General features: G+C 50.6%; 1 protein-coding gene across 1 annotated transcript; it reads left to right on the forward strand.

The window, feature by feature from the left end:
• Nucleotides 1-1,057: 1,057 nt before the first annotated feature.
• On the forward strand, nt 1,058-2,520 carry LOC122373228. Its single transcript, XM_043351072.1, has one exon. The coding sequence runs from the start codon at nt 1,129-1,131 to the stop codon at nt 2,248-2,250; it is 1,122 nt and encodes a 373-aa protein (XP_043207007.1). The 5' UTR covers nt 1,058-1,128; the 3' UTR covers nt 2,251-2,520.
• Nucleotides 2,521-23,610: the final 21,090 nt, after the last annotated feature.

Raw genomic sequence — 23,610 nt, forward strand, 5'->3', positions numbered from 1 at the left:
GCGCTAGGCTTCCTGTCTCCCTACATCATGACTCTGAAGCAGCTGTTCGAGGAGACTTGGTGTCTGGGTCTCGACTGGGACGAACCTGTGTCTGACGATATCTGTAGCAGGTTCATGACGTGGTTGAACGGTCTGAGACTTGTGAAGGGGATCACTGTGCCACGGAGCTACTGTTGTGAAGGGTGGCGTGATGTCAGTGCTCTGACCGTGCATTCCTTTGGTGATGCTTCAGAGGTGGGCTACGGTGCCGTGGTGTACCTGCAGCTGACGCTGAGTGACGGATCAGTGGTGACGCCTCTGGTGATCGCTCGCGGCCGAGTGGCTCCGCTGAAGAGGGTCAGCCTGCCGCGTCTCGAGCTGCTCGCCAGCCTGATGGCTGCCCGACTGCTCAGGTTTGTGTTCCGCGCGCTCAACTTGCCAGCGGATTCTCCGTACCGGTGCTGGACGGACTCGATGGTGTCGCTCGGATGGATCAAGGGTGATCCGTCCAGGTGGAAGCAGTTTGTTCGCAACAGAGTGACAGAGATCCAGTGTTTGACTGACCCTGCTCAGTGGGTTCACTGTCCTGGATCAGACAACCCAGCTGATCTGATCACGCGAGGTGTCAATGCCAAGGCACTGACGGACTCGTGCTGGTTCACTGGCCCGGACTGGTTGAGAGAGGGTGATGATGGTGCAGCTGACCTTCCCCTCCCCCCAGGGCCGGACTTGATCGAGTCTGAACTGTCTGCAGAGGCTACTGGTGCCCCGGCTCCGGTCGCAGCAGCTCAGCTGACGGCCACTGTTGTCGCTGCCAATTCGTCTTCGGAGCCTGTCTTTGAGGTAGAGCGTTTCTCCTCTCTGACAAAGGCCATTCGTGTCGCCGCTCTGGTGTTGAGGTTCATCAAGATGTTAAAAGAGCGGCGAGTTTCTGGTAGAAGTCGTGACCTCCCAGCTCTGAGTTTTGTCGAGCTGAGGGAGGCAAAGATGTATCTCATCAAGTTGACCCAGTTGCAAGCCTATCCTACAGAACTGAATGCTCTGGGACGAGGCAAGCCTCTTAGCGGTGGCTCCCGAGTTGCATCTTTGCGTCCGTTCTTGGACGAGCAGGGGCTGCTGCGAGTGCGCAGTAGACTGGTGAACTCTGACATGACTCTTGGTGACAAGTGTCCCATTCTGATCCCCAAGGGTCATCTCGCTGACCTGATCATCAGTTTTCAGCACGTGCTGTTGAAGCACGCTGGTGTTGACTCGCTCCTGACGACTCTCAGACGCGAGTACTGGATCGTCGGAGCCCGGAGAGCATCCAAGAGAGTAAAGCGCGCCTGCGTTGCGTGCCAGAGACAGGATGCTGCCGCTCTGAACGCGCCGGTGGCGCCTCTCCCGGCTCTGAGGGCAAGTAAGGCTCCGCCTTTCTCTGTGACAGGCGTGGACTTCTGCGGCCCGCTCTTCTGTCCTTCCCGGCAGAAGGTCTACATTTGTTTGTTCACATGTGGTGTGACCAGAGCGATTCATTTGGAGCTGGTCGATTCTATGTCGCTGTCGGACTTCCTGTTGGCTTTCAGGAGGTTCTGTGCCCGGCGTGGCATGCCTTCGTTCATATACTCTGACAACGCCTGTACGTTTAGGAGTGCGGCTGCCAGTCTGCTGTCCGAGTTCGGACCCGCCAGCCCGGAGTGGAAGTTCATAGCCCCCAGAGCCGCTTGGTGGGGAGGCTGGTGGGAACGGCTGGTTCGCACAGTCAAGAGCGCCCTGAAGAAGACGCTCGGCAGGAGCGTACTTTCGAAGGTGGAGTTGGAGACTCTGCTTCATGAGGTCGAGGCTGCGGTGAATTCTCGTCCTCTGACGTTTGTCAGTGATGATTTTGACGCTGCTCACCCCCTGACTCCGAGTCACTTTTTGTCAGGTGGAGTGGCAGGTGCCCGTGTTCCCGTGGTGGATGACTCCGCTGAGGTCACGGCGTCCTCTTTGGCAGAGAGGGAGCTTCAGCGCCAGGATTTACTCTCGAGGTTCTGGGATGTGTGGCAGGCTGACTATCTGAAGAACTTGCCTCACTCTGTGAGGAAGTTCAAGTCTCGAGGTAGGCTCCAGATAGGTTCGGTTGTACTTATCCGAGAGGATAATGTCCCGAGACTGTCCTGGCTGATGGGTGTAGTACAGCGTCTGCATCCTAGCTCTGACGGTGTTGTGCGGTCGGCGGACGTGAGGACGACGAGGGGTGTCCGCACGCGACCGGTGCAAAGGCTGCACGATTTAGAAGTAGCTGAGTAGGTAGGATATGCGGTAGTATTCACTGATTGGCGTTGTGTGTGGTTTCGACGCGCGCTGTGTTTCCGAGTAGGAAAACTTGTGTGCGATTGCTTTTGTATTGTGTGTGTTGTTTGCATTGCTTGTTTCGGTTAGATCGTAAGCAGGTTAACGCTCTAAGGTGGGGAGTGTTACGGATTCCGTCTTGTCGACTGCTGCGGCTGTGGGCTATCCGCTTGGATGGTGGTGCCCACTGCTGGGCCGATAGTGGTGCCATCTAGGTGCTCTGAGTACCGAGTCCTTGAATAGATAGTCCGAGAATAGTCCGAGTCCGACAACCACGAGCTGCGACAGGCCATGCTGGAGCGTGACGAGGCGTACCAGGCGTGGCTGGACCTACACACTCCCGAGTCCCGCGAGGACTACTGCCGCCTGCGGAACTTCGTCAAGGCTCAGCTGGCTCAGGCGCGCAGGGAGTTCCTGGGGCGCCAGCTGCTGGCCTCTGACCGCAAGGAGTTCTGGTCCAGCCTCAGGAGGTTCTACCTGGCGCCCTCCGCTTCAGCACACTCGACTTCAGACAAGAGTGCAGCCGAGCAGCGGGCCCGCGCTGACCGATTCAACGAGTTCTTCGCGTCGGTGGGCTCTCGCATCGCGGCCGACTTGAATGATGACGTCACTGCGGGCCTAGCCCCGCGGCCGCCTATAGTAGTCTCAGCGGCGTTCCGGCTCCAGCCTGCGACCCTACCGGAGCTGGCGCGAGCTGTGAGGCGGATGAACTCGTCTGGGGCGGTGGGGCTGGACGGGGTGCCACTCGGTGCGGTGAAGCGCTGTTTTGATGTGATTGGCCCCCACCTGCTGCGACTTGTGAATGTGTCCCTGTCCAAAGGTGTTTTCCCTGAGGCGTGGAAAACTGCCGAGGTGGTGCCGATCCTTAAGCCACGCGGTGATGTACACGAACCATCTAGCCACAGACCGATCTCACTTTTATCTCACTTGTCAAAAGTTGTTGAAAAGGTTGTGTGTGACCAACTGTCGCGGTACCTATCGGACCACAACATTTTATTTTACAACCAGTACGCCTACCGATCATGTCACAGCACGGAGGACGCCGTGCTCGACGCTGTCGAATGGATCAGCCAGAACTCAGAGCGGGGAGAGGTCTCCTCAGTCACGGCAGCTGACCTCAGCAAGGCCTTCGACAGCGTCGACCACGGCGTCCTCCTGCGTAAGCTGGAGTGGTACGGGATCGACCCGACCTGGTTTGGTAGTTATCTTGGCGGCCGGGGGCAGCTGGTCAGGGGCGGCAGAACAGTCCTGCCGGTCCCCTGCGGGGTTCCGCAGGGATCCATAGCCGGGCCGATCCTCTTCAGCCTGCTAACGAACGACCTGCACTGCCATCTACCGGACTGTCGGATGATCGCATATGCTGACGATGCCCAGCTGCTCGATCACTCGCGTCCTGACCCTCAAAATTTAGCATCACTAAAACAACGTGTCGAAAACTCCTTGGATGTCATGAAACACTGGTTTAGCTCAAATTCTCTTAAAATGAACCCTCAAAAGACCGACTTCATTCTCATCGGAACCCGCCAGACTCTCAGCAAGGTCGAAAACTTTCATATCTGCATAGCTGAGTCAGTCTTAAAACCGTCACCAACCATCAAATTGTTGGGGGTGACTGTCGACTCGTGTTTGGCCTGGGACGCCAACATCAGTCACATCGTCAGGAGGTGCAATGCCCTCCTCATATCCCTCTCCAAGTTCCGCCACCATTTTGACCAGGAAACGCTAAAGTTACTCATTGAGACCCACGTGTTCCCTCACATTCTGTACTGCATTTCGGTGTGGGGCGGAACCACAAAAAATCAACTCACTCGGATCCAAAAACTCATCAACTTCAGTGCTCGGATCGTGACAGGCGTGCGGCGTCGGGAGAGGATCGGGCCGGCTCTGGCATCCCTGGGCTGGCCCAGAGTGGAGCGGCTGGTGTGGGAGAGGGACCTACTGAAGGTGTGGAAGGCGCTCCACATACCAGCTTACCCTCTCTCCATCCGCCGCATGTTCGTGTCCCGCTCTGAGGTGTCTGGCCGGGTCACACGCTCTGTAGAAGCTGGCGCCCTGGAGCTGCAGAAGTGTAGGCTCTCTTCCACACAGAGAACGTTTAGTTACCGCGCTGCTGCCGCGTGGGACCGGCTGCCGCCGGCCGTCAGGGAGCAGCCCACGCTGACCGCGTTTCGCCGCGCAGTGGCGGCCAGCGAAGCCTGAGATCTTGGGGTGCTGTGTTTTATTCCGGTTTTAGTGCAATTAGTTGTCTTATTTTATCTGCCAGTGCCTATGCCTTCTTGCATTTTACTGTATTGTGCATGACGCTGAATCCTGAAAAACCATGTTATGTGGATGGATTTTAGATCAATACATACATACATACATACATACATAGATAAAATGTACTACAGTAGAGGATATGGCTGCATTTGGCAACGCTTGCGCCAGTTATTTGTGTTATTGCGCCGTTTATGTCGCTCTTTTTGTTTACATTTCGGTAGATTTTTCGTCGTTTGTTACTCTTGTCCTGATTGGTTATAATCGGACGCGTAGTAGTTATTCGCCAATGATTGAAGGGGGCTCAAATGCGTCTCTTTTCGCGGGCTTCTGGCCCCCATTCTTCGTTAAAAGGTCATGTCGGGAGATCATTCGTGGATCGCTCGTGAATTTCGTGTCGTGCTTGAATCTGAGGTCAAATAGATTCGAAGGTCAAGAGTGCAGTGTGTTTAAGCCCTGAGCCTGGTCAGTGAATTTTCCGTTCGCAACAGGATAGTTGTAAGGACTAATGTATTTAATTCTAAAGACGAATATCTTTTACCAAGAATATTAGAAAAGGTATGTATCAGTATGTGTATCTTGTTCAATGTTGATGTTAGGTTCTGACCAAGGCTATATAAACCGGTTCTGACTGGTGAAGGCACTGCTCCATGGATCCCCAGTTCACATCATTTTTAGCAGCTGCAGTAAAAGGGGCTTAGGTAAGCATGAAATTCATTGGTCTTCTTACTTCTTATATTCTTAAATATGATCTGAATCTGGTTCTAAAATACAAACTGTGAAGCGAAGTAAAATGATCATGGCATGAGTTTTTTACTTTGTAACACAAGTATGCCCAATTGGAAAGAAAATAATTTCTTCTTGCTATACCTACAACTGTACACAATATTCGTAATGGATTTCGGGAACGGGTCCATCTGGTTCCAACGCTGACTTAGACCGGGTCTGACCGGTTCCGGAAATGTGCCAGTCAGACCGGGTCCGGGTCCAGTTCCCAAAATTTTTCAGTTTTGCCACTTCTACTGCAAACAGGCGTCGGCAACAATCGCGAATGCGGCGCACATGTGACAATAAGCAAACGTCATTATAGAGTTACGAGGTACGGGAATGAGTTATTGTAGCACGCTACATCTTGAACATCTAACGTAGTATCTTTTCGGCACGGCCGGCCCGGTGACGCGCAGCTGAGCAGAGCGCTGCCGCACGCTTCCCTCCCTTGTCATTATTCCCTCCCTCCTCCCACCCGTCCCCAGGTCCACCCTCCCCAATCATTTCTCACTGTCCGCACAGAATGGGCCGCCATTAAACTCCAATTAAGACAAGCACCTCTGAAGACAGTCACATCAGGATGAGTCATTGGTAGTCATTACAAAGCAGCTGAAGCTACAAGCAAACGTCGGCACACTGTGAGACCACGCGCAGGCTTAAGGCACGTAGCACATTGGGTCTCACGTAGCCATGGTAGCACAACAGTGCGTCTCACTGCAAAGGAATCCGCTAGACTTAGCAAACAGCCTCCGAAGCAGACGTAGTTCAGGACGTCTCCACTGCGGACAGAAAGCGCTGTTGTCCGAAACAAACGTAGTTCAGGACGTCCCCACCGCGGACAGAAGGCGCTGTTCTACGGACCCTCCAAACCAAGATGACGTCAGTGGGCGGAGCAAGAGTGACGTCACAAGGGGCGTTGCCGGCAGACGAAACGGAAGGAAACAAAAGTTTGAATAAAATGAAATTGAAGAATCAAAATTAAAACTCGAAAATCACCAACCTTTCGGGGATTGGTTTATGTCAGCAACTACCAAAATGATAAAGCACTCAACACGAAGACGATTCGACGGCCAAAAATTGCAGGCACGGAGGAGCAAGGTGACTAAACAGGACAGAGGGCGCCATCTTACGGCCCCAACCACCAGAAGAAGGCAGAGGAAGATGACGTCGCAAGGGCGTGGCAGTCACCCCTCCCCCCCAACTATAAAAGGGTGCACCACCCAACCAGAGAGGGAATCACAGTCGAGCAGCCGAGAGTCACAGTCTGCAGCCGGAGCCGGAGACGCCATCTGGGAGCCGCCGTCAGTCCGGGGTCACCCGCGAGAAGTCTCTTCAGTTCGAGCGCAGAGGAACTCCAGAATGTGAGTGCTGCTGAAAAGTCTGCTCAATCCCAATCCTTGCCCCCCCCCCCCCTTGCCCAGCCTGCCGTGCCGTGACGACTGCCAAACATTTTCGGTTGCCATAAAATGCACTCTCAATTGGAATTGGAAAACTTAAATTACTTTGAACTTATTGGTCCAGACACCCTAGTAGCATATTAGGATCTGAATTGGGAAGGTCATGTCAGAGCCGCCAGTAAATAGGTACGTTATTGTCAGTTGGAGTTCACGATTAGGCCGGGAGCGAGATGCTAAAATTTGAATAAGCAGCTCATTGTCACGAACGTTGAGATTGATGACATGATGCATGTCAGCATTGGATAATGAATATGTCTTTGTGTTTGGTCAAGCTGGTTCGTTGATTTATTATCGGCGGTAGTCAGGTGCGATTAAGATTTGAGGTTGGGAAGTTTGTGAAATTAAGGGTGTAGATTCATGCTGTACTCACTAAAAGTTGCATTGCGAAATCATTGGTAATATTGCTTTAGGAATTAATTGCGAAGTCGAAGTCAATTATAGAACAGGTAAATACGTTTGGAAAGGAATGTAATGTTTTAAGGTGGCGACTGATTCATGCAATCGATCTATGAATATGGCTATGAGTTATGATTTTCAACAGATATGAATGCTTGGGCTTACGGCGGAATTTCTTCTGTTACTTAGGTGCAGAGTTGAGAGTAGTGGTTTGAGGTCGACGGTCTGACACTTTGCGACTTTAGATGGTCCTTGTACTTTGCGTCATTGTAGTTGCGAAATGTGGAGTAATAGGTAGATGTAGAATTGTTTGGGGTTAGAACTAATATGCGACTAATATAGGTACCGATCGTTGTGCTTTTATAGAATAAATACTAGAAAAATCATATCTTTTGGGAAAGATCGAAGGGGATACGGAGCTAGAAAAAAAAACTTACCGTGGAATGAAGCTGGTGAGATGTCGAACAGGGAGATATTGCAGCGATATTTTACCAGATTCACACTCACTGACACATTCGTTGAATCTACCCGGCCCGAATAGACCGCACACACCAGTACTGCACCGCGAGTGATGACGCGCCCATCGCGGCGCGGCCTTGACAACTGTCGACTGTCGACGCGGCGCCGGCCGGCAGCCGTGGTAATCGTCGTTCGCGACGCGGGACCGTGCGCCGCTAGATGGCACATGAGAGCAGCGTCGGGAGTGGAGCAGCGGCCACAGTATAGGGCAGTGGGCTAACCGTAATTGGGCGCGTGCGGTAGGTGAAGGTCATCGTAGGTATAGGAACATGGTTAGTTGTGGAAAGTTGCCACGGGATAAGAACGTTAACAGTTACTGCATAATTATAAATACGACATGCTATGTAATAACTAGACTGCAGTTCGTTTAATGTGCATTGTTTACTGCTGATAGGATGATTAAAATTTGATTTTCTAGGAAGGGCTAGGGACCCCTATGACAATATTCTGGCACTCTATAAAGATAATTTGTACAGGTAACTAGTAGCCCATCAGAAGCTATCGAACGAGTTTCAAGGAGTCATTTCCGTTTGAGCATCAAGTAATTTAATATGATACGGTGGATCACAACCAGACGATTGATCGGTGCGTACTAATTGGTTCCATATCATCTGATTAAATCAAGAGAAGTTCAAGGCCTGCTAGGATTGTATACGAGAACTGATGATTAGGTTCACGCGTGCAGCAGCAATTAGGACTTGAGATTACGATTAGGTTTGGATCAATAATGCGTTTCTGTTATTCGCGTTCTTGCGAGTTAGCGCCAATAATTACTCCACCAATATTGGCACAGGGCATTGTGAGGCACAGACGGCTTGTTTGCCCGTCTCCTATGGCGTAACGTTTACTAGCATGACCGTATGAGACACAGATGCACTTCTCTAAACACACGTCCAGACCGGAATAATAAGAGGGACACACCGTCACGTACGCAGGGCATATGCACGTTTTCCGCCAGTGGTACCGGCTACTGTTAGATTTCCCGCTTAGGTAATACTGGGTAACGAGGCAGTGAGAGGTTTCTACGGCAGGGGGAAGGGGGAGATTGGCACAGTGGAGTGGAGAGTAAGTTATGCCAAAGGCAAGAAGCCGAGGGTCAGGGGTGAGTCACCCAAAGGGCGGATAAGGCAAGCCGTAGTGTCCCGAATAAGTCCTCATACTTATTTTGTAAAGGTACCTTAATCGGTACTGGACAGCCTCAGGGGAGGTAACGATGTACTCCAGGACACGTAAGGCCTTGAAAGTAAATCCCAGGGTTTAAGGAGAGTTCCTGAGGAGAGTTCCAGGATATGAACGGTGGTCCCTGGGTCGTGAACGGAGGTGTTACACGCGGACCGGAAGAGGGCATAGGTAATCTCTCCCGGATAGAGAGATAAGTCGGATGTAAATCGCGTATATGTGTACCATAGGTCTATCGGACGTGTGTGGATCCCATAAAGTAGTAGGGTGGATATTTGTGCAATTATTCTGGACGGCCCTGCGATAAGTATCTTTGTCGCCGGTTAGCGGAGCATGCATATGGATTTCGGAAAGAGACATTTATCTCGCCGGGGAGATCGTCGTCAGCCAGACACCTAACACTATCGGAGGGAATTTCGGGGGCTGCTAAATCGATTGGGGTGAGTGAATGGAGAGCAAATGCTTTGTGTGGATGAGCGTAAGAATGATGAAGGATAAATCTTAGGATAAGGCCGATAGGAGTTAAGCAGAACTCAGGTTGGGCAGTCAAGCTAATTATTCTCGAGGGCAGCTAAACTAGCAACGCTAATACGAATTAAGTGGGCAAATTTTCGTAATGGGGAGGCCAGTGATATAGGAATGGGTGACTGGACGAATGATCACATTCAATTTATCAATGTAATTACCACCCATATGTTTGGCAGTGGTCATCGGGACTCCGAATGCCCTGTCCTTCACCTGCCCAACTGTGCCGCAAACCCAGCTGATCGGATCCCTCTATCCCGAATCCGAGCAGTGAAGAAGCATCTCGTGCATCATGGTCTATACAATGAACAGAATCATCAAGCCTCTAAATTAAAAAAAACATCTTCCATCAGATGTATTTGTACGCAAGGTGGATCCCTATCTACATCTCTCCCAGGTGGACGTCATCTCAAGATCTCTATCTGGATGCCCACATCCCTATCAGGTGGATCTCATCACCATCTGGATCCCTCTCTATAGCCATCTCAGGATCTTTAGATCACTATCTGGATATCTCATCTATCTCAGGATCCCATCACTACTTGGATCTCTATCTAGATCTTTCTCGGGATCTTTTCCAAGACTCGCAAGTTCCCGTGTATCACCAGCTCTACTATCGAGTTCATTACGGCAGCAAATTGTTCTCTCTTTTCTGCTAAACCAGCCGAACAACAGAGGACCGCAGTATTTGATGAACCGCAAAGAAGATGCAGCTATTTTATTCCTCCTTTCTTCTTTTCTCTAAATCCCCTCGCTACATTATCAGCTGTCTAATCGTAGACAACACAATGTCGAACTTAAACTGTAAGCCTATATTGGCATTGTTTCTTAAATTTGGCTGTCGGAACATTAATTTATGGTTTGAAATATGATTTTATGTAAAATAATCTATATGAAACAGCCGTCTCTTAAGATATGACCCCATTTCACCACACGGACGCTAGAAAAGTTGTGGACCGATTTACATGATTCTTGCATGAAAAGATCCGCTATTCAATTCTTAGCAGATAACGAAAATTTGACGTCAATTGCACGACGCGCTGCCCATATTGCAGGGCCTCCTCTAACATACCCACTGGGTGGGCAAATGCCCACCCAGTCACCACAATTGCCCACCCAGTGGCGTCGATTTGCCCACCCAGAAGCAAATGCAAAAATTCTGGTCCAGCCGGACGTCCGGTACCTACTACCTTTCTGGTCTTAAGCAGACTGGATGCTGTTTGAAGGTAAAAAAAAAAATCTGGTTGCCCGATATTCAGGGGCGTAGTCAGAATTTCCTCAAGGAGAGGGCCAAACGCACAGGGGCCCAAAATAACCCCCTCAAAATCCAAAAAGCGATCTGGTCGGATCCAATATTTTTTTGAGGGGCCCAAATAAATAGAAAAAATATTTATTAGCAAAAAATATTAGAACTGAGGGGGTAAGCAGTCCATGGGCCCTGTTAAGGCCGTGTTAAGGCCGTGTTACACTGCCGAATTTTGGCCACGACCCTGTCGCCGAATCACGTCGTGTAGCAAATCGGCGAACAGTTCACCGACAGAGGCGAACAGTTCGCCGACAGAGCCCGATTTGCAGACAACGGGTGGGGGGCCCCCCTAATCGTGCGCGGGTCGAAGCTGATCCAGGATTCGGCGAACATCGCGAATGAATGGCGAATCTGTTGCGAATAGTCGGCGATACCTTGGCAACAAGTCGGCGCACGTAGCGACATGTCGGCGGTGACTCGGCGAGTGTTTGGCGATCATGTTCGTTTATTATAAGTTCGGCGAACGGCCACGAAATTTTCATTTTTCATGAAATATTCGTGGCGGTCGTGACGAACCGTAAAAGTCGCGCGGTGGGCACCGACTGGTCTGCGAAATGCCAAGACCGTGGAAGAAAGATCCCGAATCGATCCGCGACATAGGATGACTTGCATATTCGTGCACATTCGTGTACCAAAATTCGGCAGTGTAACAAGGGCTTTACACTGCCGAATTTTGGCCACGACCCTGTCGCCGAATCACGTCGTGTAGGAAATCGGCGAACAGTTCACCGACAGAGGCGAACAGTTCGCCGACAGACCCCGATTTGCAGAAAACGGGTGGGGGCCCCCTAATCGTGCGCGGGTCGAAGCTGATCCATGATTCGGCGAACATCGCGAGTGAATGGCGAATCTGTTGCGAATAGTCGGCGATGCCTTGGCAACAAGTCGACGCACGCAGCGATACGTCGGCGGCGACTCGGTGACTGTTTGGCGATCATGTTCGTTAAGCCCTTGTTACACTGCCGAATTTTGGTACACGAATGTGCACGAATATGCAAGTCATCCTATGTCGCGGATCGATTCGGGATCTTTCTTCCACGGTCTTGGCATTTCGCAGACCAGTCGGTGCCCACCGCGCGACTTTTACGGTTCGTCACGACCGCCACGAATATTTCATGAAAAATGAAAATTTCGTGGCCGTTCGCCGAACTTATAATAAACGAACATGATCGCCAAACACTCGCCGAGTCACCGCCGACATGTCGCTACGTGCGCCGACTTGTTGCCAAGGTATCGCCGACTATTCGCAACAGATTCGCCATTCATTCGCGATGTTCGCCGAATCCTGGATCAGCTTCGACCCGCGCACGATTAGGGGGGCCCCCCACCCGTTGTCTGCAAATCGGGCTCTGTCGGCGAACTGTTCGCCTCTGTCGGTGAACTGTTCGCCGATTTGCTACACGACGTGATTCGGCGACAGGGTCGTGGCCAAAATTCGGCAGTGTAACACGGCCTTTAATTATAAATTCTTCGAACGGCCACGAAATTTTCATTTTTCATGAAATATTCGTGGCGGTCGTGACGAACCGTAAAAGTCGCGCGGTGGACACCGACTGGTCTGCGAAATGCCAAGACCGTGGAAGAAAGATCCCGAATCGGTCGGCGACATAGGATGACTTGCATATTCGTGCACATTCGTGTACCAAAATTCGGCAGTGTAACAAGGGCTTTAGATAGGCCCACGAATAGCTTCATAGAGTCGCCAGTCGGTTTTGAGGGCGGTCGAGGGCCCGTAGGTCGGATGAGGGTTCTTCAGACCGTCACAGGCCCCTACAGCGCATGAGAGCCTCGTAAGCCGTCTGAGAGTCATAAAAGCCGCCTAAGGGCCACTAAGACCGACAAAAGCCCTCCTTGCACTTGCAGAGGCCCAGTCATGCCGACGGAGGGCTCTCTCAGACAAACTAAGGACCCGTTCAGGGCATTTGAGGGCTTCCTCAAACCGATAGGGGCCCCTCAGATCGACAGTGGATCCGATCCGAGCTCCCTCAAACCGATATAGGGTCAGACCAACAGTCGGAACGCATTGATTCTGTTTACACACCGTTGGACCCAAGTTGGACCCATCCCATCCAACTGACCCCCTGGTTTCAATAGGGCCCCAAGGCTCTAAAATTGGGGCTCTCTTGGCCAAAGTATAACTACTCAGCTGTGTCAAAGGATCTGCCGCAGGGGCCTTTGCGTCGCCAAGGGCCCACTGTGTCAGCCAGGGGCCCCTGTAGAATAAGGACCCCTGGCTTCCAGGGGGGGCATGGTCCCTTTGTCCCCCTCCTTGGCTATGCCACTGCAGGTGACAAGCGTTCTTCCAGGTGACCAGGGGGCAGGGGGCAGGCGACCAGGCCCCCAGGCGACCAGGGGCCCCCATGCGACTAGCCCCCAAGCGACCGGGGCCCTCTAGGCGACCAGGGGCCCCAGGAAACCGGGGGTCATCGGATGAGTGCAGGGGCCCATTGGGTCATCAGAGGGCCACAGAAATGAAACCTCGATATCAATTTTCTTCCGAGTAAAAGACGTTTTATCCAGTGTTTGAAAAAAAATATCCCGGGGCCTGAGGGGCTCCCCCATGGCGCGTTTTGCGCTCAAGGGAGGGGGCCATTGCCCCCGTGGTCCCTCCCCCTTGGCTACGCCCCTGCCTATTGTTATTCATGGACAAAGCCAGCTAAATCTCTAAATACGGCTGAGCTAAACAAATAAGCAAGAATCATTACCGGTTCGGGTAGCGCTTACTACAATGTATTATTTTAGTTAGCCCTCGCCTGGTGAGGGGGGTTGATGCACCCCCTAAGGTTTTTCACAAATAACGTAAAAACGGCGGCGCTCAACTTTGGCATACCCTCTGGGGCAATCTTTTGGCACTTGTCCTGAAAATTTCAGATCTCTAGTCTTTTCAGGTCAGGTCACCAGGTCACAAACCCCGTGCAAGGTCAGGGGAAAATTGGACTAGTTTAGCGGCAACCGAATGCCAGAGTTTTTCGTTGATAGCGTGAGTTCTATAGCACGTAGCGCTACCAAATTTAAGACGCGACTTGGAGCATCTGTTTGTCACTTGGCCTTGGAGTTTTAGGTTCCAGTGACCCGAGGCCAGGTCACAAGGTCACAACAACTGGTCCATTGTCAAAATAGCTGAGAATACCGAATAAGAATACCTACCACGCAGTTTGCGGAGGGCTGTACATGTAACTTTGGAACGAATCGCTCGAGCATCGCTAACCATAAAACATACGACAAACGTTAACTTTGCAAACCATCATCTTATTTCCAGTAATGGCACTGCTTATTTCGCCTCACCCCCCCCCCCCCCGGTAACAGGTTTTGATATTGGTTGAACCCCAAAACAGTGGCTGGATTCGCCCTTGGGCAGGGGAGTAGCGAAAATTCTGCCCACCCAGTGAAAAATCCTTAGAGGAGGCCCTGCCATATTGTGGTACTGCCATCTATTGACAAGGCTGGCGAACTAAAGCCGGGCGGCTATTTCCACTTTTGGCACACCATGAAACAGAGACCGTCTTGGAGGGACTCCTCGACTGGGTCCACGACTTCGGGGTCCCGGAAAGGCTCCACTCCGACCAAGGCAGCCAGTTCGAGTCCCGACTTTTCCAAGCGATGTGCGAGAGACTGGGCATTAAAAAGACACGCACTACTCCGTACCACCCCGAGAGTGACTGCATGGTTGAGAGGTTCAACCGCACACTCAAGGACATGATCAGCAAGTACCATCGACAAAAAGGGGCTGCACTGGGACGAGGAAGTAAAGGCGTATGCAATAGCGTACAACTCCTCGGTGCACAGCACCACGGGCTACACACCGTACTTCCTAGTGCATGGGTTTGAACCCCGGATGCCCCTGGATGCAGCATACGGTCCACCTCCTGAAGCGGAGCCAGTGCGGAGCTACTTGGAAGATCGGCTGCGGGTCATTCGCGCCGCATATGAGCGCGTACGGAGCAACTCTGCACGCGCGTCACAAGAAGCCTGCAAGAGGTCCAACCAGAAAGGGCGAGCACATGCCTATCAGGTGGGAGACAAGGTCCTGGTGCGCGACTTTACAGCTTCAGCAGGCGGGAAGCCGAAGCTGGGCCTGCCTTACAAGAGACCGTGGACGGTTGTTGGTCACATCGACGAGAGGAACAGCGGGGTGGTCTACACTTACAGGGTTGTCGGGAGCGATGGGAAGACCAGGGTGCTCCAACACAACCACCTGAAGCCGTTTTAAGAAAAACGGAAGCGGACTGGCGGCGAGAGGACCGGGCAAGACAGTGAGGCGACAAGAGTCCGCCGGGCCGCCCCTGCGCCCCGTCCAGCAGATGAGCAGGGCGGAGGTCGCTTCGGGGACGACGAGCGGAGTGGAATTCCTCGGCATCTGTTGCTCTTCCAGTGTCGTCCTCCGGCAGGAGCGCCTAGGGGAGTGGGGGAGGGGAGAGCTTACGAGCCGGCCCCCGCCGAAGTTAGTTGGTAGCACTGCTGCTCCACGGCGTACATTTCCTACCAGCCCATAGGGTTTACATGTTAAATGGCCTGTTTTCGGCGAGCGATATCTCGGTCAACCTTTGAAGGAATCAATGGTTCTTAGTCTCAAATGATAGATCGATGAATTTTCTTTCGACAATTCCTCTACCATTTTTCACGAAACCCAGCCGATCTTCTACGGCGTACAGGGTAAAGATGTCTCTGCACGCCAGCACCCGCGATCCGCCTCTCCGGTCGTCGGCGCGCGGTCCTCGGTAGCGCAGTCGGTAGCGTATCGGGCTACGGATCCGAGGGTCGTGAGTTCGAATCCTGGGAGCACCGCGTGATTTTGGCTAGAATTGAATGTTGTAGATTCTTGAATGTTTGCATAATCAATTATTAAAGGGACTATCCCACCTTTAACATGGGGTTTGAGTTGAGATAGCCAAGTTTGCGGCGAGGTTCAGAAACCACTATCTATCTAGGTTGCAACCCCCGCGGCCTCTTGGTGTTGAAGAAATTCGTTCCCTTCATTTGAAAATGGGCCTTGTACAAGGCCCTATCTTCAACATGGAGCGACCGTTAGTGTGACGTCACCTCGTTTAGTCATTCTGATTTAAATGGGTTTGTTCGTTGAAAAATCGCTTAAAACTTGGTCTGAACTTTGTTGTGGTGCCTACAGAGTAAAAAGAATCAGCTTTATGACAGTAATGTGGCCTGGGGAAGGAGGTAATTTTGGGCTGTGACGTCACATATTTGAAAGTTTGTGTTTGGAATATGGGAAGCCTAAGATGTTTAATGAAAAATAAATGCCAGAACCGTGTTCCTGGTCATCCAATCTATAAAGTCGGGCACAATTTAACTGGTTTTAACAACATTTTAGAAGGTGGGATAGTCCCTTTAATAGCTAATTTAATGTATCTGCCCACTAATCGGCCCCTAAAACCTGTTATTTAACCCTCGCCCGTATTGGTGTTTTTCCAGCCGCGAACGTATAAGGGGGGGTCCGTTGGACCCCCCCCCCTTGCCGTTTCGCCCCTGATCGAGCTAGAGCTTCGCGAAAAAAACGAGCGTGTTGCCCGTCACGAGAGGAAGCCGATGATACCTAATTTTAAGGTCCTAGGTCATTGGTTGAACTTGCAGGTCAGGTCAATGACCCAAAAGTCGGGAAAATCGGGACCTGTTAAAACGTCGTAAAGTGTGGCTGCTATGGGGGTTTTCGGGGCGCCGATCACGAATATCATGTTAGTTTTGATCACAGATGATGTCTTTATGCATTTAGTCCAGGTCGGGTCAGGTCAGGTCAGGTCAACCAGTAGGGGTCCTGCCGGGTATTCCTAGTAGGTGTCAACCGCCTCTGACAGCTTCGTAACATGTTACGAAGGTACCAAAACTACTTCGTAAACGTTCATATGGTTACTAAATTCGAATTCAGCTAAAAAAAACTGGCCTAGAAACATGTAAAACTCGAAAAAGTGAACCGAGGTCACCAAAGGTCAATGACCTGACCTGACCTTCAGATGACCTTGACACCCACCCTAATGCATGGGGGCAACATCATATCACATGTTTGAACGCTTGAAACCACGAAAAGACTGCAAACGCGCGGCTAATGCGAGCCGACATACGCCGAATCGCGATTCCGGCCAAACATGGTCTCGAAAAGTAGGTCACAGGTCAAAGGTCATTGGGGTCAGGGTCATGAAATTTTCAGGGTGGGTGTAAAATTGATCAACGCGAGGGTACTGAAAGTTTCGTTGCGATCGGCCGCTTTTTACGCGAGTTATTCGCGAAAAACCATGGGGGGGTCCGTTCGATCCCCCCCCTATACGGGCGAGGGTTAAGGAATTAAAGAAATGAATGTCACGTGCGCGTCACGACTGCCAACCATTAGCGCTACCATATTCTAGTTTGAACTAACTTTTTGCTAGTCCCGACCACATATAGTAGGTTTTCTGGTAGTTATAAGAAATCCCTACCAAAGTTCGTCCTACCCTTCACTCAATATACCCTGTTACGAGCCTCCTGTCTACGGCCCACCCACTCCGCGCTTCACGCGGGCTGGCCGTATGTCGCGGCCTGTCGTGCCGTATCAGGCGGGTTCCGCTGTTAAGGGGATGTGTGTGCTGGATAGCGGAGTGGTGGCGCCGCTCCACCGCTGTGACGAGCACACTTGGTAACACGGACCTGAGAGCGTGTCGCGCGACTCCGTGGTGATATGCGACTGATTACCCGAGCGGGCGGACGCCGAAGGGCGGCACTGTGTGCATATTAGGCTCTGGCTGTCCCAGTCTGTGGCGACTTCGCTGGGGATTCGCCCCGGCATGGTGTGCATTTGTGTTCGACGAACGCACCGTATTGCGCATCGTGATTGCTCGCCGCTGATCTGAGGGACACCTGAGTGTGGACTTTGTTTGCGTAGCTTCGTGACGCTCAGCGGGGCGGGGCGCCGGGCACCCGTGCTGCCGTCTTCGCCATGATATATTGCCATGGTGTGCGCGATGTAGGTTTGCGCGTGAGGTTGAGGCCGGGGCGGGTGAGCATGGTAGGAGGTTGGTTTGTCGAGTGCTTACCGTGGCGTAGAACTGTTCGTCATTCATGTGCTAGTGTGCCGCAGGGGAACGGTTGAGGTGGGGTCGCCCGGTTACCGTTACGTAGAGATGTAGGTACTTTCCCTGTCGGGGGGGGGGAAGGGTGTAGGGGTTTATAGCGGCCGGCAGCTGCTGCCACCTAGCGGCACGGCCCGGAACTTGTCGGTGCGCGCCGGCGCACACTGGTCGGAAACGCCCTCACGAGAGGCCACGGGCGATTCCGGAGTTTCGGATTATTTTTTAAATAGATCGATTTGAAATTGATCAAATTATTATACTTAGGCCGAAAAAACTAATCCGGGTGACCAAAAATAACTGTAATCAGCCTCCGAAGATGGGGTATCCCAGAACTCGGAAACTGACGCGGAGCAAGAGGTTTCTTGAGCCGGATATTCAGAGTCTTATTGCTGATAGACACCAAATTGAAATCCCACATATTATGCATCAAAATGTTCGTTATGAAGTTGCCGACTGGTCAGTGCAAATTTTTTGGTATACTTTTTCCCTAACTAAGATGTACTGTAGCTTTTTTATGAAGGCTCTCCTACAGTGATTCTGGAATATAACTGCAAAGTTTAGGTAAGGAAACAACAGGTAGTCCCATCTAGTTCCACTCTGATTTTTTGTGAGATGAATCAGGATTTAAATTTACACCAGGGCAACATAAAAGCTAACTGCGCATATTTGCGCAAAATTTGCAGGAGCCGCTCTTCCTACCCAACTACCGCCCGCCCCGCCCCAGTTTCGGCTCGGCCGCCGCGCCCGGCTTACGCTGACCTGTGTGGCCTGCACGCATCCATGCGTAGTTGACTGGTCATTAAAAACAGATGCGCTTGAGTTTATGAATTTAGTGAAAAGCGCGTTTTATGTATGCATTTATGTATGTATTGACATCAAAAGCCTTCCACATATTGCGTGGCGATTACGGCTTGCATTTAGAGAGCCTTGCTATTGACAACCATCACTCGGCTGAAGAAAGTGGAAATTGAAACCTTCGTGAATATAAGACGCTGCAAATATAGGACACCTGTCACTGACGTCGGGTTACCTTGGGCCGTCTTTTTACATTAGATCACAATTCCGGTATTTAACCCTGGCCGGACCGATTGGTTTTCTATATTGACGGGGAGGGTTGGTACAACTCCCTCGCCGTTTCGCCTCTAATTGAGCTAGAGCCTCGCGGAAAAAACAAGCTTGTGTGCCGTTATAAGACGCAACAATTAAGGCCGCCCCACACTGGAACTCGCATGCGGGTTGCGGGTTTGCGGGTTTTGAGTTTGCGGGCATAATACTAATTCATAGAGTGATTAGACCGTTTCCTTATGGTAACTTCATGAATGCAGTGAAGCCGGTACACCTTCAGAAACTTACATATAGTCGCAATACCAGCGCAACGAACCAAAATTCGGCTCCAACGAAAAACCCGCAAACCTCGCAGAACTCGCAGACCTCGCAGCGAGGAAAATCGAAAGTTGACTCAAAATCAACTTTTGGAATGCAATGCAAGGTGGCTCGCGAGCTAAAAACATGCAGACTCGCTTGTTAGATGGTAGTGTGGGTCACTCGGCCTAGATTGTATTATTTGATTTTGAAGAAACCCGAAAACCCAAAAACTCGCAACCCGCATGCGAGGTCCAGTGTGGGGCGGCCTTTAGGTACTACCCGATTTTAAGGTCTTAGGTCAGCCAGTGAACTCTTAGGTCAGGTAAGTGCCACAAGGCACGGGCTCGGTTTTAGGTGAATTACTTTGCCAAAAATGGTCGCACTGCCGCGATTTTGACATCATCGTGTTTGTCTAGCTCAGGCGCGTTGAATGCTATACTTGGTGTTCGGGTGAAGTCAACTTAAGGTGTTAACCTCGGGTCAAGGCCAGGTCGGAGCCCGTCAGGTCACGAAAATGGTTGAAGGAGGTCATATTGCATATCATTCGATTCAGCAGGTCTTCCTGAGTCCAATGGTGGCTTTCCCGACTCTCTAGCTCCATCTGATCAGGAGTTATTGACGAAAAACTTATATGGCCTTAGTGACGTCATAAATGACGTCACGCAAAGTCAACAATGCTTAAGTGAAGCACTGGACCTTACAAGGAGTGCATGAAACCATTCCCGGTGCCCGAATAGCAGCTCCCAATTTCCCTTGTTGACATAAAGTGGTGCTAGATCCTGTATTATACTCAATTATGACGTCATAACTTAACAGATTCACGTCATATATTTAGTGCTTGACATCCAAATGATAGCTTACATATGACAGAGAAGGTATGCAAAGTTTTATGAAGTTTGCTTCACTAGTTGTGGAATAACAAGCAAAAAACTTTTGCGGAAAGGCCGCTGGCCTCTCGCTGGAGCGTTTCCGACCAGTGTGCGGCGCGGCCGCCGCGGCAGTCAGTCGCCCGGCTTGCGGACCGCGAGCCGAAAGGAAGGGGAAGCGGGGATGTGGACGGGCGTGTAAATAGCGTTGTGCAAAAGTGAAAATACAGAAGAAACGTTACACAAACTCGGCTATTGGGAAAATCTTTCAAACTCTCTACAGTACCTCATTTTTAAGTTCGATTCATGTTAACAAAATAATAAACAATTAAATTTACATAGCTATTCGTTCGTCTCACTTCTTATTACTTCCGAAAATGTTGCAGGCGACCCCGAGTTTCGAACCCGAGACCTTTAGCTCACGAAGCGAATACCATACCGCTGCGCCACCGCGGCGCACAATCTCAATCGTCTTAAATTCAAATCTGATAATAGTTGACAGACATGTGATGCAACATCGAGAAAGTTTGCATTTGTGTTGTAAGGGATTACACAGGTAATGAAAAAATGTTGGAAAATATTGCAAAATTGTTTTGCAATTTAACAACAAATAGATTTAGAATATTGGCACAGTAAATCATAGCAAGATAACTGAGGTCCAGGGGTGTAATTTTCCTAAAATGATTGCGGGTGCCCAGCTGTAGGGGCGCCAGCCCAGGGGCGGTTCTCCCATATAGGCAAGGTAGGCAATGCCTACGTCAATTGCCGTCTCCCCTGCGTCTAAATCATCCCTATATCGTGGCTTTTGTTTGCTTGATTGCTTTTGTTAAAAATCTTTTGTTTCTCGTTTTTCAAAATGCGTTGAAACGACAGAGAATTTCCTAAACTTTTCAAAAAACGTCACATAAAGATCGTACTATAAGAACCTTGACGAAAACCTTTGCCTAAGCTGTGCCTACCTCGTCCTACTAGATTATCGACTATTGCCATGCTGAGGCCACGGATCACCTAACGGATCGGCAACTCTCCCCGCTTCCCATTGTTATCGGTGTACCCGCGGAGCGGGCTGCCATCTAGCGGCGCGGATATCTTCACTAAGGAGGGAGCCGGCATCCCGCCGCAACCAGTGTTAAAAGGCACGGGGAAACGGGTGTGAACGCAACACCCGTCCGTCGTTTACATCCTCAGGATGTTCAGATCAAGTTCAAATCCTTCTCCTCCACGCAGCAACTCTCGATCCGGGCTGGACAGGCAACTTTATCTCATGCGGGCTGCTCCCTTGAAGCGCACCAATGCTCCCAAGGGAGCACACCCGTAGGCGGGTGCAGAGAGTGCTTGGGGGGCTGGTCGTCCTGTCCATTGGGACGGGCTCAGCCCCGGTGACTCTCTAGGGTGCCTGTCCATACCAATGTTTCCCCCAATTCCTATAATCCTTCCGGCTCTGCAATGGTCTCAATGGACCGAAAGGGCCTAACCCAAACAATTAAAGGTTGTGAACGGATTAAATTACAGAGTCTCTCTAACACCTGGAATGTTACCATAACATGGAAATGTTACATACTTTATTCCCTTATCAGCTGGAGCATGCATAATGATACGAATGTTTCTAGTCATGCTTGAGTTGTAGGGGAAGCGGGGGTAGCACCGCCATGTGGGCAACACCGCCATCCCCTCTATCGGCAAAACTCTGAGATGTAATTGTAAACATCCGCCATTTCGGTGTCCGAACGGGAGCGGGGCGCCGCGTGAGGTAGGTTTCGCTAAGATTTATTTGATTTTAAGATCGCAATTGCCCATTTTGTGAATTTCTAACCATCGTTGTAATCATTTGGCATGTTTCAGCAGCAAGTAAGTGGTCATTTCATGTCAAAATTCCTCGATTTTTACGTTAAATTTGAGGGCATTAAGTGCGCTTCATTGAGAAAGGAATTACAGAAGAATCTCGTCCCGGCTTGTTTTCCCGTCGGGGCGTTGTTGGTCCATGACTGTGTGTGGGGTAACACCGCCATGCTCGGCGGTGCTACCCCAAGGGGTGGCAAAATGGATAAAGTTGCAAGGATGACTCACTCAGCTCGGAGGAGAGCTTTAGTTAGGCCGCCAACGTCGTCTGTTTTTTAACCTCACGTTCGACTTCACTGGATGTCTCGAAATAAACGTGAATTTTCCTTCACCTTTGTATGCATATTGTCCGCACCAAACAGACTGATCTGTGACAAACTAACAACCAGCTCTTGTGTGTTTTATATGAGTATGAGTTACTATTTCAGACAGCAGTAACGCTACCAAGGGCGGTCGTTACCGTAAGGCAGATCTGTGGATAACCGCCATGGGTGGCGGTGCTACCCGCACATTTTTTGGAGGGCGAAAAATGCAGGACTTATTTTCAATATCTGATAAGTAACGAAATTTTATAATGGAGCGCTAGAAACTTTGCCAACATGTAGGAAAACGTCCCTACTTTCACATGAATGCAAAAGAGCTCCGTTTTTACTACGCACATTAGCTCGGTGAGCAGAAATGCTTAAGGTGGCGGTGCTCCCCCCGCTTCCCCTATGAGCAAGAAGCACGTCCTCGCAACTTTAACGTCGTTTTTGGCCGTACACGAAGCCACCTTTCCTCATCCGTCTGCCCATGTACGAGTTCATCCCCTGTTCCTATATCGATGGTCACAGGCTACCAGTTGGAGTACACCTTTTTAGGCGCAAATTAATCTAACTGAAGACCAAATTAAAACAAGTGAAATCCAATTTAAAACAAGTGAAGCCCATATTAAAACAGTTGAGATCCAAATTAATCTTTGTGAAATGCATTTTAAAACAATTGAAATGCAATTTAAAACAGTTGATGAGTTTAACATTATTGGATGTGTTGAGCATTTACCTATGTGGCGATTGTTGAAGCTATGATACCTTAACCTATGCCTATGCAGGTGAGTGCACTGATGTGCCTAACGGAGGTTTACTAAAACAAGGTGCATGGTTTTGCACAGTTAAATTGCACGTGAAAAAAACTAATTTTACCGACATTTTTTTCTGAGCTGAAGACGACGGCTCCTTTGAGTCCTGCTTATTTCAATCACTTGAAGTAGATTGGTGTGAAAAGTTGGCTTTATAGTCTATGTAATATTTATTTCTTCTGTAAATACCAATAACTTCTGTACCATACAATTGCATTGCATCATGGAGGGTGACTTTCAGGTCTTAGAAGACACGGATCAGGAAGTTGACCAACCAGCGCCGGCAAACACGCCGAATCGACGTGGAGTCGAACCAGGAACCCGGCGTGGGCACTACGTCCGAGTCCCACGTGATGCTCGGAAGCGAATTATAGACTGCTTCAAAGCTGGCGGAGACTGGAAGCAGGCCGCTACTGCCAATGGAGTTGCCGTGAAGACTGCCTACGGCTACATTCGGCGAGGCGAGGGTGACGGTGACGGGCCACCAAGGAAGCGAGGTGGCGCAACGGTCTGCAAGGTGGACGCGGCAATGATTGACACTTTAGTGGGCTATGTGGAAGCTAGCCCTCAGCTCACTCTGAAGGAGATCGCGAACAAACTGCGCGAGGAGACTGGTGTGCAGCTGTCCACTAACACTGTTCACAAGCACCTGAGTGGTCGCATGTACACGGTT

The sequence above is a fragment of the Amphibalanus amphitrite genome, unplaced genomic scaffold, assembly GCF_019059575.1.
Source record: "Amphibalanus amphitrite isolate SeventyFive unplaced genomic scaffold, NRLGWU_Aamphi_draft 001462F_arrow, whole genome shotgun sequence".
In the NCBI taxonomy this organism is placed as follows: Eukaryota; Metazoa; Arthropoda; class Thecostraca; order Balanomorpha; family Balanidae; genus Amphibalanus; species Amphibalanus amphitrite.